General features: G+C 42.6%; 1 protein-coding gene across 1 annotated transcript; it reads right to left on the bottom strand.

Moving 5' to 3' along the window:
• Positions 1 to 13,987: 13,987 nt before the first annotated feature.
• Positions 13,988 to 14,642, bottom strand: LOC121728248. Its single transcript, XM_042116388.1, has 3 exons — positions 14,441 to 14,642; positions 14,055 to 14,249; positions 13,988 to 13,999 (listed from the first exon to the last, which is right to left on the bottom strand). The coding sequence occupies exons 1-3, from the start codon at positions 14,606 to 14,608 to the stop codon at positions 13,988 to 13,990; spliced, it is 375 nt and encodes a 124-aa protein (XP_041972322.1). The 5' UTR covers positions 14,609 to 14,642.
• Positions 14,643 to 18,119: the final 3,477 nt, after the last annotated feature.

Here is an 18,119-nt window from a genome sequence, read left to right as displayed (position 1 = left end):
CTCTAATAAAACAAAATGTTTAAAATTTATCTTGCCAAATGTTAGGCAAGTACAAACCAATGTACTATTAAATGATGAGAAAATGAATTTAGTAGACACCACCGTATTCCTAGGCATAACGCTGGATTGTAAGTTACAATGGGGTCCACATATTGCGAAACTGGCAGATAAGCTTAGTTCTGCAGCATATGCTGTTAAAAAAATTCGTGAAATCACTGATGTAGAGACCGCGCGATTAGTTTACTTTAGCTACTTTCATAGCATAATGTCTTACGGCATCCTCTTGTGGGGAAACGCGGCGGACATTAATACAATATTTGTGCTGCAGAAGCGAGCTATTCGTTCTATTTATAAGATGTCGTCTTTGGAATCTCTAAGAGAAAAATTTAAAGAAATAAGAATTCTGACCGTCACATCTCAATACATTTTGGAAAATCTCTTATATGTTAGAAAGAACATAAATATTTTCAAAAAGAAAAGTGATAATCATAATGTAAATACTAGAAATAAGAACAAGTTAGCAATACCAATGTTCAGACTAGCCAAAATAAGCAAATCCTTTAAAGGCCAATGTATACGCCTATACAATAAAATCCCAGAAAATGTTCAAAATCTACCTTTAAACAAATTTAAAAAAGCAGTTAAAGAACGTTTGTGTGCTAAAGCGTATTATAAAGTCAATGATTTCTTCGAGGACAGCACACCTTGGGAATAGGGTGGCTCCATGCAGGTTACTTTTCTTTTAATTTTGTTACATAGCTGTAAGCCATAACATTGTAATTTTCCATTTTTTTTTGCAAAAGATGGCCCCGTGCGAGTTTCTTACGCCGGTTCTTCTCGGCGGGGTAGTTCCCGAACCGGTGGTAGGCAACGTAGTTTCTTCGTTCGACTTTCAAAAAGTGTATCATGATACCCATTTTGAATAAAAAGATATTTTATTTTTTTTTATTTAAAGAAAAAACTGATGGATCACAAAGCACCCCATCTAGGCTCCCCGGTGTCATCGTGCTTAGGTTGTTACGTCGCTGCAAGCGAGATGAACTCAACAAAGCTGCTAGATCTCGTAAAAATGTAACTACGTCTGGCATGTCGGATGGTAGTCCTTCAAAAATGTATTGTAACGAATGTTTAACTAAAGCAAATAGAGATATTTTTCGTGCGACCAGGGAACGATGTAAGCAATTTAACTTTCGGTACTGCTGGACCCGCAACGGCAATATCTTTGTTAGAAGATCCGATGGCAAAGAAGCTAGGCGTATTATATCCACGGCAGACGGACAGTATTGTTTTTTTTTTTTTTATTTATTATAAAATTGGGGCCGTCTATGGACTGTTCGTCCATATCCTTTTTTTTGTTATTTTATTATTTAGATTTTTCGCACCAAGGATAATTGAAATAATATTATGAATTTTAATTAATTGTGGTCCATCACGCCATGGACACTTTTTTTTTTTAAATATATATGTGTATATATATATTTAATAGAATAGAGTATAATATGTTATACATATAATAAATAAATATATATATTTATTGTTTTATAAATTGCATAATAATAATATTAATGTTTTGAACGGTGAGGTCCCAGTCGGTGTGGCGGTCAGTAGATCCGACATTTTCCGATTTCCTTAGATTTTATGCTGCTCCACCCTTTGCCTTTAGATGTTGTGACATTGGCTTGGTGGAGAGGGGTCACTCAAGCTGGGTGGAGTTTCTAGGTTGTTAAAAAGATATCGTTCTGTGTCGAATCTACCCGCCATGTGGCTTAGGACTTTATCGTTCCTGTCTTTTATAGCCATTTTTATATTATAATCTTTTATGTGTTCGGTTGACACCTCCGTGGCTCTTTTTATGAAGCTTGCCACAGCGTCTCCATCAGTGTCAGTGTAATAGACACAGGTGTTAGTGTGCCGGGATATAGCTACAACTGAATCACCGAAGGACTCGTTAATCCCTGAGCTTCATGGATTGTGAGGACGCGAGAGTCCGTTCCCGATCCATAGCCTGTATTAGTGAGGGCTGCTTTCTCCTCTTGTGTGTGGACAAGATACAGGGTATTTAGATCGGTTTTAGGTATTCTCGCTCCTGTATACTTCATTAGCTTTAGGGACCGCACAATTTCCTTCGATGAATAGATGTTATTATAGACCATGTTTAAGGCGTATGCCACATCCATAGGGCTCCTGTGTGTGCAAGACAACTCCTGGGTGATGCTGGTTACCAGGTTTGGACGAGTGTAATTAAGTTTAAAGAGGTTTTCACGCTCTATAAACGGAAGTTGGTTAATATCTCCAATGAGGATGACATCGTTGGCGCCTGTTAACTGATTCGCCATGACGATTGAGCCGAAATGGTTCATGAGGGCCTCGTCAACTATCAACATTTTGTAGGTTCCTTTTGTCCCATTTACCAGCAAAGAGGCCATGGTACGAACTTTATCTTTAACTTTGTTGCCAGTTCGTAGCGATAGCCTTTGCTTTAGATCCTCGGCTGCTTCGATTGTAGTTGTTATTATAACGTCTGTTTCCTCATTGAAGTTATTAATGATCCAAGTTGTCTTCCCACATCCAGGAACCCCATTGACCCACGAGTAGTTGATAGGTTTCGCGAATATGTCCCAGTCCATGCTAGATTCGGGGTCCCCAGATAGGACTTCTGCCATTTCTAGTATCCTGTCTTCCAGCATTATTCTGGTACATTCCGCTATTACCACTATTGGATCCTCAGATTTTGTGATAAATTTGAGTGTTCCCGTGCGTTTTGTCTCATCCTCGTCCAGAACCACGAATCCGCAGTCGGCACTTAATGCCGCCATATACTGTCCTGTCATCGCCCCGGCAATTATTGTGGAGGTGACATTGTCGTATATGGCAGCTTTTGCATCCTCGAGTCTCACTTCTAACAGCTTTTGATTTTTCCGCTGATAGGCCTGCATGATCTTATTGCAGGTCAAGAGCTTTATGGTCTTGTTTGCTCTTATTATTGCCTGGAACTCGAGGAAGGCATTTATTATATGATCTTCGGGGTTCTGGGCCAGTCTGAGTTTTGGCGGGAGCACTTGCCCGAGATCGGCCCTATATCTTTTGTTTTTATTTGCCGGTGTTTGTGTAGATGGTTCCCTCAAAAAAGCCTCCATTGCTAAAGCCTGCCGATTTGTTTGTGACGAAGCCTTGATCCGAGAAAGGGTGTTTTTATCCTCGATCATTCTTTCACGATGAAGTACTTTTTTGATGGATCCCACAAACGCTTTTAATTTGGCCATTGAGTTTAGAGACTTCTTAATTTCATTTTTATCTCTCTCTTTCTCATCCTCTTTTTTGTCCTCCCGTGATGCTTGGAGTCGTTCACTTGCGGATGATGAGTTCGCCTTATTGCTGGGTTGGGACGCTGCTAGCTGATCATCACGATTCCTTTTGAGGAAGCTTAGGTCATCCCCTCGGTTCTCGTAGACGATTATCTCATGATGTTCTGAGGCTTTTACTATTCCATAGTAATTTGCAGCCCTGCCTTTGTCCTGTCCCAGTGACATGGCGTCTACGCTGATTATGCGTGGGGTGGTACTGTGTCTTATCCCCATTGCTCCCAACTCCTTCAAAGACGAACATGCCCGTTCAAAGGCTGTTTGCGCGTCCCATTCGAATACTATTATCGTTTTGGTGTCTGATTTCAGTACTCTGCATGGTTGGCCAGCGAAGGTAGTTGTTGGGAGAGCTAAATATTTGCTCATTTTCATGTTCGTATTTGATGTACTTCCGTTTAGGATTGCTGCTAGTCCCGGTGAGATGTTGACGTGGTTGGGAGTGCTAAGACGGCTGTATGTTATACCCAATGTTTCCGTTGGATTTGACATAAAGAGAGGGATCGGCCTTAGTTTAATTTTCGGTTCCCCGTTTTGTCCACGGGCTAATAATTGTTGGGTTTGCTCTAGGGTCGGCTGTGTTACAATTTCGGTTGAAACTGCCCGTTGTGTTTCTGTGTGTGCCTGTGATTGTGTTGGCGCATGTATTTCTCCTGGCCTGTGGGTTGATGTGAAATGTGTCTGTATGGACGTTGGAGTTTGTGATCGTGTGCGTTGTGTTTGATTTCGTGTGTGTTGTGTTGATGTGTTTGTTACTACTCGCCTTGGTGTATAGTTTAATTTGTTGTGGCCTGTGTATAATGTTGAGCCATTTGCTGTGGCTGCACTGGAGACAACTTTGCTAATGAATACCATCAACGGTTCTCTGGTGGCTTTTTCCTCCATGATGGTAGGGAGGGTTGCCTGACTTAGCTCCATTTCCAGTTGTATTTCTAAGTCAGACCTGTTACTACCAAACCTTGGGCATTCAATGAGCAGGTGGAATATTGTCTCGTCCTTTGCGGGGTCACAAATGCAGGAGGGGCTGTCTTTAAGGTGGAAACGATACAAGTATGCTGCGAATCCTCCATAACCGGTCATAGCTTGCACGTGTGTAGGCGTCATTGTAGCGTGCCTTAGTATTTCCCACGCCTTTTTAACAGTGGGGAAAAAAACTTTTGTGACCGATCCGGTTGAGGAAGGATTGGTATCTTTCCTGCCACTTAACTGTTGTCTCCTCCCTTATTTTCCTCCGTATATAGGACATTGGCACTCTGTTGTAATCTGATGCCGTGTCTATGGTAAGTGCAGCCTTTTTTGCCAGTATTGTTGGAACTCCTGCAAACTCAAGAAATTCGTAGCTTAAGTCTTTCTTTTCTGTAATTTGTTTTTGTATTTCATATTTACTCACAATTTGCACTGATTCGCACACCACAATTAGTCACGCTACACATCTCAGCTTTAGCTCATTACCTCATACCACATGATCATGCTATATACAGCCTTCAATCTCAAACCTCTAAAAAAAATCTCTATATTACACTCGTTCTCTAATAATATGTCGTAGATATTATAATTTAAAAAAATTGTTTACAGTAATGGATCTATTGGATGAAATTGATCAATCGTTAACAATTACATGTGAAAGGTTAGAGAACTTAGAAGCAGGGCATTGTTATCTAAAGATCATGATTTCTTATGCCTGACACTTAATATTAGAAGTATTAACCAGAACTTTGACTCCTTTTTGAGAGTCACACCTCTTAAACGTTTAAATTTTCAATTAGATGTAATCATATTTTTTTATTTTTATTTTTTATTGAGAAAGCACAATACACAGTACAATCATAACAATACAAAGCTGTTGTTTACATTATTATCTAAGCTGGATTGCAACGTAATACTATGTGCATGCAACTAATCTAAATTTATTAATAGGTTAGCTCCTCTAATATAACTATAACATGATATTGTGTTGTTATATTATTATAAAATTGTTGTTACACTTCACAGTTGTTAGAAATAAACAAGTTATGGAGGATGTCTTTCAGACTTTTTGAAAATGAACTAAAGTTTTTATTAAAAATGTCCAATTCTGAGTAATCTCTAGCGAAATCATTGTATTGCCTGGCCATGCGTGTCAGTGGGTTAAAGTAGGAGATGTTGTTCTTATATACTTGTAGAGCAAAAACGTTAGTGCGTTTAGCCCTGCGAGCGCTATATTTAGTATTTAAGTGAATGTTTGAGAGCAGATCCGGTGATTCAGTAATATAGTGAATAATTTTGTAAAAGTGTGCTAAATCAAAATAAGTGCGTCGGCTTTCAAGGGTCTGTATTTTGAATTCTGAAAGTCTGTCGTGATATTTTGATTTTGAGCGGCCCGGGCTATACCGGTAGCTAACGAGTTTGAGAAATTTTCTTTGAACACGCTCAATGTTATTTATATGTGTCTGGTAATTTGGCGACCATACAGGGCTCCCGTACTCTAAGATTGTTCTCACTAGGGCTGAATATAAATATAGAGCACTTCTTGGCTCCCTAAAATTCTTAGTTGTTCTTAGAACAAATCCCTGTATTTCATTTGCTTTGTTTATTATGTGGCTATAATGAGCTCGAAATGAAAGTTTTTCATCAAAGAAGATGCCTAGGTCTTTTATTGATTGCACGCGGTTGAGTGTTTGTCCATTGATATTATAGTTCCATATAACTTTGTAATGTTTTTGGGTGAAAGTTATTACTGAACACTTGCTAATGTTCAAATACATGCGATTAGCTTGGCACCATTTAGATATTTTATCAATATCTTGTTGGAGCGCTTGACAATCTTCTATGTTTGCTATGAGTTTAAAGATTTTCAGATCATCGGCGTATAAAAGGCACTTGCAAGTTAATTTTGAGATAAGGTCGTTGATGAAAACAACAAAAAGGAGGGGTCCTAGATGTGAACCTTGAGGAACTCCCGATCCAACTGCAGTAGGTGAGGAGACATAGCCCTTTATTGCGACTAACTGAGTTCTGTTCTTAAGGTACGAGCATATCCACCTGTATAGGTTTCCGTGTATACCGTATGATGCTAGTTTTTTACAAAGCAGGCAATGATTTACTTTGTCAAAGGCCTTTGAAAAATCAGTGTATATTGAGTCCACTTGACCACTGACAGAAAAGGCCTGACAAAGATAATTTTTATATTCTAGTAGATTTGACACCGTTGATTTACCTTTAACAAAACCATGTTGTTTGTCAGAAAGAATTGGTTTGAAGTGATTATATAAATGGCTATATACTAAAGATTCAAAAATTTTACCAAGACATGATAATATGCTAATGGGACGGTAATTTGTACAGTTAGATTTATCTCCAGACTTATATATCGGGATTATGTGCGCAGTTTTCCAACGATCAGGGAAGATACCGCTGACTAACGACTTGTTGTAAATGATGTGCAATGGAGTAGATAGTTCTTTGGCAATACGTTTTAAGAAGAAAGGAGGTAGCAAGTCCGGCCCTGCTCCCTTATTAGCATCCAATTGTCTTAATTGTAATAATATAGCTTCCCGCTCAATAGCTATTTGCGATAGAGTTCTAGTAAGGAGATTGCTAATTGGACTTGAGTGGTTAGTTCTATCGTCACAATCACCGTCACCATCACAACCAGTATCAAAAACTGAGCTAAAATATCTCGAGAAAAGATTGCAGATCTCCTGACCTCTAGACGATGTCAGCCCTTCATAGCTCATGGTGTTGGGTACAGTGATTTGACCTTTTCTGCCGTTAACAAATCTCCAGAAGGATTTGATATCCTTCTTAAGCGAGTTCTCTGTATCTGAAATAAACTTGTCATAGCATGTTTTGGTGAGAATTTTACATCTATGTCGTAGCATTGAAAAAACATCATAATCACGGGGATTTCTATATTTTTTATACAGTTTATGAAATTTATTTTTCTCTTGGTTACATTTGATTAGGGCTTTATTATACCAAATAGGATATGATGATGATTTATACGATGAAATAGGAGTGTGTCTTTTAATTATGTTAAATAGTGTATCGTAAAAAGTCTCGGTGCACTCATTAATGTCTCTAGAGTTTAAAATGTATGGCCAGTCTACAGAGTGTAGTTCACGCTTAATATTCTCGATATCACATTTGTTAAAATTAAGCATCTTCGAGTTAGAACGCTGAAGGTTTTTGGAGATGCTGGGTGAGGGTAAAGTTATTAATAATGCAGGATGATGTTTGTCCAATAGGCTAATCGCGTAGGCTTCTTCTACTTGTAGGTTTATGTTAGATAAAACCAAGTCTAAGAGACGGTTGTTAGTGTTTGCGACATGATTGTGTTGGGTGAGATTACACAGGGACAAGAACTCATTTAAAAGATAGAGTTTTCTACTTTGTGCTGGTGGTGTTGCTGTAGAATTTATCAGCAGGGAAACGATTTAAGATCAAGTTTTGACAGTGACTGTAAAAAAACTCCAAAGAAGAATAACTTGAGTCTGGTGGTAGGTAACATACACATAAATTAAGTCGCGAATCGGTGTGCGAAGGCAAAAGAGTAACCCAGACATCCTCCATTCCACTGTCCCAAGATGCCTGACGGATGACGTGGTATTTTTTGTGAATAGCTAATAAGACGCCTCCACCTTCAGTTTTATTTGATAGAGTCTCTTCACGATCTTTTCTAAAAATATTATAACGAGAGTCTACTATTTCACCATCAAATACACTTTTATTGAGGTTCGTCTCCGTCAAGCAAATAATGTCGTAATTACAATTAAGAACATTTAATCGAAATTCTGAGAGCTTACTACGAATTCGGTTAACATTTTGATAGTATAAAGTAACCATTATAGAGATAAGTAAAATTTGTAATGTATAAAAATTATATAAACTTTATGTTAACAGAACTAAGACCCTTATACTAGTTTTTTTAGTGTTTCTGCATTTTTTACTAAGATTGCCGGACTAGTTTCATTTTTCCTAATGTAAATGTTGCCAAAACGAATCCATACGAACTTGTAGCCCTTGTCTTTACAAAATTTACGCGTCAGACTGTGGATTTCTTTAATTTCAGGTGACAAGTGCTCAGCTAAGAATATTCTATGACTAGTGCCCGGTAAACCAATGTGCTTAGAAGATAATTTATCGCTTGGGTGGGACTTATTGAAACGGGTAGCGGCTGATAGTAGGGCGTCGCGGAGGCGTTGCGTTGAGAGGGTGATTAGAATGTTTCGTGGTCTCTTCGTGCTGGGGTCCATCTTCGCCACACGACGACACGCCTTAAGGTCACTATCTGATACCACGACGTCTAAGCACTGGCAGAGGTTCTTGAACAGTTCAGTCAAATTTTCTGTTTTGTTTTCAGGAACCTCGTGTAACTCAAGGTTCAGGTCGCGCGATATTTTTTCCATAGTGGACAGCCGGCTTTGGAGTTTTGATATTTGCCTTTGAGAGTTGGAAAGTTCAGATTCTAGTTCCTTTATGCGGTTATTCTTCTCAGCGATGTCCTTTTTAATGTCGGTTTGTTCCAAGGTTATGAAATCCGTTGTTACTGTAAAATCCGCTTTCAATGCTTGAATAGTCAGCCCAACTTCCGTAGCAACCATGTCCTTTATGTCCCTTAGAAGAACGGATCTTAGGTTTGACATAAAGGGTGAATCTAAAGACAGTTTTTGATCCAAGAGTTTGCTTATATTGTCCAAAGTTACTGGCTCGCAACTTTTTTCAGCGCCTGTTGGAATGTTCATAGCAACATTCGAGTCGACGGTTGCCTGGCTCGATGACGAATTTAGAGTTGTTGCGGTAATGTCGTATTTCTTACTACGGCGCACGGGAGTGTTGTCGTCATTATTTCTGCGCCTCGTTACGTTTTCGCATAACGGACATCTCAATGAAGCTAGCTGGGTAGCATTTAATTGCTTATTTGCTTCCACAGAAACGTCTAGACATTCGTAACAATATTTGAATTGACAACCGTTGCATTTTAAAGAGTTATTCTTGCTTATGGTATTTTCACAGCCTTGGCAGTTCATACTCGTAGATTTTAAGAACCAGGGAATACGAAGGCGATTGTTAAATTAGTCGCGGCGGCACACGTCCTTGTGGACGAGTGGTATGGGCAGCGGTCACAACTCGCACGCTCCGAGGCACCGGGTTCAAATCCTGCCGGTCACTCACCGCTATTCAAAATTTGCACCGCTAGCGCTGCACTGCAGAAAGCCGCAAGTCGGGAACAAGCCACGTCACGCCGCGCCACTCAAGCTGAAGGGGCGAAGGCTCCAAAGCGGCAGGGCTCCTGGTGTCTTCAACGCTCACAAAGCAGAAGGGATTGCGAAATTAAACACAATATTCACTACGACGAGGAACACGTCCGTTCACTGTGAGAGCCGAAACCGAAAAGGAAATTAACTGAATGTTTTCTGACTGAAGATACGATCGTTCCTCTGATCCCAGGATATGCGTCATTTAGAACTTCAAAATATATTAATAAAAATGGGGGTGTCGTTATCTATGTATCGGATAAATGGAACGTCTCATCTTGTGAACCAGACTGTGATGATTGCAATTGCTTACAAGTCACTCTGGATGATAGAATAGTCGTTCTTGGCATATATCGTCCGCCCTCGTTCAGATGCATTGACCGGTTTTTGACATCACTTGATAATTTACTGCAAAATAACAGCACAAAGATTCTGATACTGGGCGGTGACATTAATATAAATACGCTGTCAATATCATTATACGATAGCTGCGCAGAATACCTATGTATGCTTTCTACTCATAGGCTTCTGCCAGCTATTACTCTCCCCACAAGAGGTCAGGATGAACCTCTTGTGGGGAGGTTCATCCTGACCTCTTGTCTCGACCACCTGTTCACAAACTTACTTACCCAGACTACAGGCATAGTAGCAAACTCAAATATAACTCAAATATCATGAATTATGTATACTGGCAACTTCACTCAAAATAAATAAGAGACCACTGCAGAGTTTTAAGAAGAGAGAATTAATTATAATGGGATCTTAGAGGATCTCAATTCCGCTGACTGGACCTCTGTTATTACAAACGGTAATGTTGAGCAGGCCACGGAGAATTTTTATCATATATTAAGAGCATCTATTGACAAACATTCACAATCAGTCCGCATTAGTCGTAGTAAGTTTAACATTCATCCCTGGATTACTCCAGGACTCATGAGGTGTCAAAGAAAACGCGACAAGCTACACATGAAATGAAGAAAAGATCCCAATAATAAAGTAGCAGAACACATATACAAAAGATACAGAAATTTTCTTTTGAACGTCCAACGAAATTTGAAAATTGCCTATGAATCACAAATGCGCGAACTCAACAAGGGCAATCCCAAGAAACTATCGTCTTCCATTAAAAAAATATGACACATAGCTGATAAGAAAAGTGAAGCGAATGCCTTAAGTTTTATTGAGGCAGACCCTGTAAGCTCATTAAATAAATGTAATGAATATTTTACACACGTTGGCTCAAATTTGGCTAATACAATATTTAAAAATCTTGCTACGACTGAAAAGAACTTGGCAAAAAATTTTAAACCTACGCGATCAATTTCTGACTCATTATTTTTGGCCCCACAGACTCACATGAAATTCACAGCTTGATATCGGATTTAAACATAAATAGTTCTCCTGGATCAGATCAAATATGTCCCCGATTGATTAAACATATCGGATCTGCTATCCTCACCCCCCTTACGTACATTTATAATTTGAGCCTTTCAACAGGAGTATTTCCGTCTAAATGGAAAACAGCGGCTATTACTCTTTTGCACAAGGACGGTTGCAAATATAGTCCTAACAATTATCGGCCTATATAGTTGTTATGCATTTTCTCCAAGCTGCTTGAGAAAATTATAAATAAACGTCTGACTAATTTTTTGGAATAACACAATGTCATCTCTAAGAAACAGTTCGGCTTTCAGCGTAATAAGTCGACCGAGGATGCGACAATGCTTTTATGTGATATAATATCATCTGCTTTAGATCAGAAGAAATACTGTCTTGGAGTATTTTTAGACCTTTCCAAGGCTTTCGACACGGTTTCGATCCCAATCCTCCTTAGCAAACTGGAATCCCTCGGTGTAAGAGGTGTACCTCTATCTTGGTTTCGTAGCTATCTATCCGATCGGCTACAATATATTAAGTCTGTCGGTGCCGTGAGCAACTCTCTACCAATAAACTTTGGAGTTCCCCAAGGTAGTATCCTGGGTCCTACTCTGTTCTTGTTATACTTGAGCGATCTGTAAAAACACAACACACTAACACACAGGTACTTGTATCCGAGCAGGTCAATTTTGGTATCTCATTATCTGGTATTTGCGAAACAAGCTGTGCTTAGTGCAAAGGCCGCTGCAAACTGTTTTTTCTCATAAAAATCCTAGTCTTAAGTAAATTGTAAGATAGAATCGGTATGTTATGTGTAAAAAGTTTTGGCAATAAACATATTATTATTATTATCTCTCGCACACATTCCTTGCTTGTTTTGTATGCGCAAAAATCTAGCTCCGATAAGCCGTTTCCACCAGAGCTATGCTGATCGAGGCGAAGTAATTGAAGCGATTCTATTGGTTCTTTACAAACACATTCCTCGCTACGCATCCTCGCACATCTCTGGTGGAAACGCAGCCTAATGGTGTGCTCGGCCATGTCCCCTTCCTCTCCGCAGTAATGGACACACTGTGGTGTTCTCGCTTCTACATTCATTAGGTCTGAGAATAGGTTTTTGTTGCCGGGTTAGCTAGTTGTTTATAAGTTTTGGATTGGCGACACCTTTTCGCAGCATAATCGTTGTGCTCGTTTGCTATTGTTAATAATATTTAAAGAAGTTTTATGTGGATGACTGACATTATGTAGGTACCTATAAAGAACTGTCAAATATTTCTACAAAGACTTACTTGTTCCACTGCTTCAGGATTGCTTAGGAATGCCTGATGGTACCCAGCCGTGACATGACCCGTGATGAATAGTATGTGGCACATCGCTCTGCGGAGCAGTCAGTTAATAAACAATAATATCAATTAAAATTATTGGTGAGAGAGATAAATAATTATAAAATTGAAGTTTATGTCCTGTTCGCCGAAGAAAATATTATAATACCAAATAATTTATGCTCCCAATAATTTGGTGCAATATTTCCTAAATATGTCCTGGGAGGACATATTTATGACTTTCTGATATGAATTTGATATTAATTATAATAGGTAATAATGATAAAAGGTCGGAGCAGAGGCGCTACTAGCACTCTACAATAAACACTGACCTCCATTATACAAGTACGCTGGACTTATAATACCCTTTGAAATGACAGCTATTTTTGTGCCTATTTGAAGCGGAATCAGCGTCCCCAATGCGGGGGAAGAGAACTAAATCTGACGTAAAAATTACGTTTGAAAGTGCGCCATATTGGCGCCAATAGCAGTAGTGGGAGTACTTGGAATTAATACTAGTTTCTACAACCAATAGCGATTAAGCGGCCATTTGCAAGTTACGTCAGATTTAGTTCTCTTCCCCCGCATTGGGGGCGCTGATTCCGCTTCAAATAGGCACAAAAACAGTAGGGTATAATAAGTCCAGCGTACTTGTATAATGGAGGTCAGTGACAATTAATGATTCGACCGATTTTCGACATATTATTGCACACATCATATTAGTATTCTGACAGAAACGTTGTAAAACGTCAAACAAATTAATTTTTAGTTCACTGTCTGCGTTGGTGCGGCCTCCGGGGTGAAAAAAAAAAATCTTTCTATTTAGTCTGGCAAAAAAGTGAAGAAATTAAAAAGTGGCGACATCGTCGTGACCATGGGCGTACCGAGGGGGGGGGGGGGCAGCTGCCCCCCCCTGGATCATGTTGACGTTCCTACTAAGTATATTATCTAGTACTTTTATCTATAAAAATTAAAAATTAAGAACGAATTTTTACCATTAGTTTGGAATACAATATTTTTACAACTAAAAATTATAATTTTTTTATTCTTTATAAACACCTAGCTTATGAAAAATCTTATTTGCCCCCCCCTGGCCCAGAACCTGGGTGATTTGCCCCCCCCCTGGCACCAGAACCTGGGTAATTTGCCCCCCCCCCCCCCTGGCCCAGAACCTGGGTACGCCCATGGTCATGTCAACCCTTTCAAATCACTCTAAGAAAAAAGGGTGACACTACGATGTTGCCACTTTTTAATTTCTTCACTTTTTGCCAGACTATACAATATTGCCATTAAAGTTAGATAGAAATTTGCATTACTTTAACCCTGCCAACGACGACAGCCTCTCTACCCGTGGATCTTTGTGCTCTTGGAGTGTGTTTTTCAAACTTTGCCAATTAGATCTGATGGACCAGCTCATGAGAATTGTGTTTTCTAAAATATAATAAAATTTAATGTAAATAAGAGATCTTTCTTTAAATTTCAATTAATTTCTCTTTTATGTTGCTGTCGTTAAATGAAATAAAAATAAAATTTCTATCATAGTACCTTGGTGATCCAGTTTAAACGTATAATATGATGTTATTACACATTACAAATTATTTGATATGTTTAGTCATGAATTATGAATAATGATGATACATACTTTTTTCATCTGCGACCTTGACGTCATATAAAGTTCCGAGTACATTAAGCGCTAGCAGTGCAGCTATAACCCATACGAAAATTGTGTCTCCCGGAGCTCTGTATTGCGCTTCACTAGCTTGGTTGTGATCACTATGCCTGCAGTGGTAGGACTGAAGGTCTAACTTCAGTCCGAGAGACTCTTCTTGCATCTGTGCACATCCGCTGAACCAGTCTCCATGGGTTGCGTTGGCGAGGTCTGGACAGCGGCTGCTGAGGCAGTACCCGCGGTGCAGCAGAGTCCGATTGAAGTGACGGGGCTCCGATGAATATTTCTGGAATTATTAAAGTTACTGTCAGAAAACAGCACGATCATGCAGCCGCGTTGGTAGGATGACACCTGCCGGTCCGCAGTCGGACGAAACGTGCCCACAAAGCACAGAGCTCCGGGCCGGGAGAGACAGCGGTCATAGTCATCGATCTGATACAGCTCCGGCAGTTTAGAACTTGTATTATGTATAATTACCACGATCATGCGGTAGTAGCGGTAGGACGGCGCCTGCCGATCCGCAGTCAGACGGAACGTGCCCGCACAGTACAGAGCTCCGGGCCGGGAGAGACAGCGGTCATAGTCATCGATCTGATACAGCTCCGGCAGTTTAGAACTTGTATTATGTATAATTACCTCGATCATGCGGTAGTAGCGGTAGGACGGCGCCTGCCGGTCCGCAGTCAGACGGAACGTGCCCACACAGTACAGAGCTCCGGGCCGGGAGAGACAGCGGTCATAGTCATCGATCTGATACAGCTCCGGCAGTTTAGAACTTGTATTATGTATAATTACCTCGATCATGCGGTAGTAGCGGTAGGACGGCGCCTGCCGGTCCGCAGTCAGACGGAAGGTGCCCACACAGTACAGAGCTCCGGGCCGGGAGAGACAGCGGTCAAAGTCATCGATCTGATACAGCTCCGGCAGCTTAGAACTTGTATTATGTATAATTACCTCGATCATGCGGTAGTAGCGGTAGGACGGCGCCTGCCGGTCCGCAGTCAGACGGAACGTGCCCACACAGTACAGAGCTCCGGGCCGGGAGAGACAGCGGTCATAGTCATCGATCTGATACAGCTCCGGCAGTTTAGAACTTGTATTATGTATAATTACCTCGATCATGCGGTAGTAGCGGTAGGACGGCGCCTGCCGGTCCGCAGTCAGACGGAACGTGCCCACACAGTACAGAGCTCCGGGCCGGGAGAGACAGCGGTCATAGTCATCGATCTGATACAGCTCCGGCAGTTTAGAACTTGTATTATGTATAATTACCTCGATCATGCGGTAGTAGCGGTAGGACGGCGCCTGCCGGTCCGCAGTCAGACGGAACGTGCCCACACAGTACAGAGCTCCGGGCCGGGAGAGACAGCGGTCATAGTCATCGATCTGATACAGCTCCGGCAGTTTAGAACTTGTATTATGTATAATTACCTCGATCACGCGGTAGTAGCGGTAGGACGGCGCCTGCCGGTCCGCAGTCAGACGGAACGTGCCCGCACAGTACAGAGCTCCGGGCCGGGAGAGACAGCGGTCATAGTCATCGATCTGATACAGCTCCGGCAGTTTAGAACTTGTATTATGTATAATTACCTCGATCATGCGGTAGTAGCGGTAGGACGGCGCCTGCCGGTCCGCAGTCAGACGGAACGTGCCCACACAGTACAGAGCTCCGGGCTGGGAGAGACAGCGGTCATAGTCATCGATCTGATACAGCTCCGGCAGTTTAGAACTTGTATTATGTATAATTACCTCGATCATGCGGTAGTAGCGGTAGGACGGCGCCTGCCGGTCCGCAGTCAGACGGAACGTGCCTACACAGTACAGAGCTCCGGGCCGGGAGAGACAGCGGTCATAGTCATCGATCTGATACAGCTCCGGCAATTTAGAACTTGTATTATGTATAATTACCTCGATCATGCGGTAGTAGCGGTAGGACGGCGCCTGCCGGTCCGCAGTCAGACGGAACGTGCCCACACAGTACAGAGCTCCGGGCCGGGAGAGACAGCGGTCATAGTCATCGATCTGATACAGCTCCGGCAGTTTAGAACTTGTATTATGTATAATTACCTCAATCATGCGGTAGTAGCGGTAGGACGGCGCCTGCCGGTCCGCAGTCAGACGGAACGTGCCCACACAGTACAGAGCTCCGGGCCGGGAGAGACAGCGGTCATAGTCATCGATCTGACACAGCTCCGGCAGTTTAGAACTTGTATTATGTATAATTACCTCGATCATGCGGTAGTAGCGGTAGGACGGCGCCTGCCGGTCCGCAGTCAGACGGAACGTGCCCACACAGTACAGAGCTCCGGGCCGGGAGAGACAGCGGTCATAGTCATCGATCTGATACAGCTCCGGCAGTTTAGAACTTGTATTATGTATAATTACCTCGATCATGCGGTAGTAGCGGTAGGACGGCGCCTGCCGGTCCGCAGTCAGACGGAACGTGCCCACACAGTACAGAGCTCCGGGCCGGGAGAGACAGCGGTCATAGTCATCGATCTGATACAGCTCCGGCAGTTTAGAACTTGTATTATGTATAATTACCTCGATCATGCGGTAGTAGCGGTAGGACGGCGCCTGCCGGTCCGCAGTCAGACGGAACGTGCCCACACAGTACAGAGCTCCGGGCCGGGAGAGACAGCGGTCATAGTCATCGATCTAATACAGCTCCGGCAGTTTAGAACTTGTATTATGTATAATTACCTCGATCACGCGGTAGTAGCGGTAGGACGGCGCCTGCCGGTCCGCAGTCAGACGGAACGTGCCCACACAGTACAGAGCTCCGGGCCGGGAGAGATAGCGGTCATAGTCATCGATCTGATACAGCTCCGGCAGTTTAGAACTTGTATTATGTATAATTACCTCGATTATGCGGTAGTAGCGGTAGGACGGCGCCTGCCGGTCCGCAGTCAGACGGAACGTGCCCACACAGTACAGAGCTCCGGGCCGGGAGAGACAGCGGTCATAGTCATCGATCTGATACAGCTCCGGCAGTTTAGAACTTGTATTATGTATAATTACCTCGATCATGCGGTAGTAGCGGTAGGACGGCGCCTGCCGGTCCGCAGTCAGACGGAACGTGCCCACACAGTACAGAGCTCCGGGCCGGGAGAGACAGCGGTCATAGTCATCGATCTGATACAGCTCCGGCAGTTTAGAACTTGTATTATGTATAATTACCTCGATCATGCGGTAGTAGCGGTAGGACGGCGCCTGCCGGTCCGCAGTCAGACGGAACGTGCCCACACAGTACAGAGCTCCGGGCCGGGAGAGACAGCGGTCATAGTCATCGATCTAATACAGCTCCGGCAGTTTAGAACTTGTATTATATATAATTACCTCGATCATGCGGTAGTAGCAGTAGGACGGCGCCTGCCGGTCCGCAATCAGACGGAAGGTGCCCACACAGTACAGAGCTCCGGGCCGGGAGAGACAGCGGTCAAAGTCATCGATCTGATACAGCTCCGGCAGCTTAGAACTTGTATTATGTATAATTACCTCGATCATGCGGTAGTAGCGGTAGGACGGCGCCGGTCCGCAGTCAGACGGAACGTGCCCACACAGTACAGAGCTCCGGGCCGGGAGAGACAGCGGTCATAGTCATCGATCTGATACAGCTCCGGCAGTTTAGAACTTGTATTATGTATAATTACCTCGATCATGCGGTAGTAGCGGTAGGACGGCGCCTGCCGGTCCGCAGTCAGACGGAACGTGCCCACACAGTACAGAGCTCCGGGCCGGGAGAGACAGCGGTCATAGTCATCGATCTGATACAGCTCCGGCAGTTTAGAACTTGTATTATGTATAATTACCTCGATCATGCGGTGGTAGCGGTTGGACGGCGCCTGCCGGTCCGCAGTCAGACGGAACGTGCCCACACAGTACAGAGCTCCGGGCCGGGAGAGACAGCGGTCATAGTCATCGATCTGATACAGCTCCGGCAGTTTAGAACTTGTATTATGTATAATTACCTCGATCATGCGGTAGTAGCGGTAGGACGGCGCCTGCCGGTCCGCAGTCAGACGGAACGTGCCCACACAGTACAGAGCTCCGGGCCGGGAGAGACAGCGGTCATAGTCATCGATCTGATACAGCTCCGGCAGTTTAGAACTTGTATTATGTATAATTACCTCGATCATGCGGTAGTAGCGGTAGG

The sequence above is a fragment of the Aricia agestis genome, chromosome 6 (genome assembly GCF_905147365.1).
Source record: "Aricia agestis chromosome 6, ilAriAges1.1, whole genome shotgun sequence".
Classification (NCBI taxonomy): Eukaryota; Metazoa; Arthropoda; class Insecta; order Lepidoptera; family Lycaenidae; genus Aricia; species Aricia agestis.
Note: the sequence above shows the minus strand (reverse complement) of the source record. Positions and strands in the feature narration are given on the sequence as shown.

Coding starts and splice junctions, on each gene's coding strand:
- LOC121728248 (XM_042116388.1), bottom strand. CDS start 14,608: ATGATCGAGGTAATTATACATAATACAAGTTCTAAACTGCCGGAGCTG. Junction 14,250..14,440: donor GCTACTACCGCATGATCGTG/GTAATTATACAT, acceptor TAATAATTCCAG/AAATATTCATCGGAGCCCCG.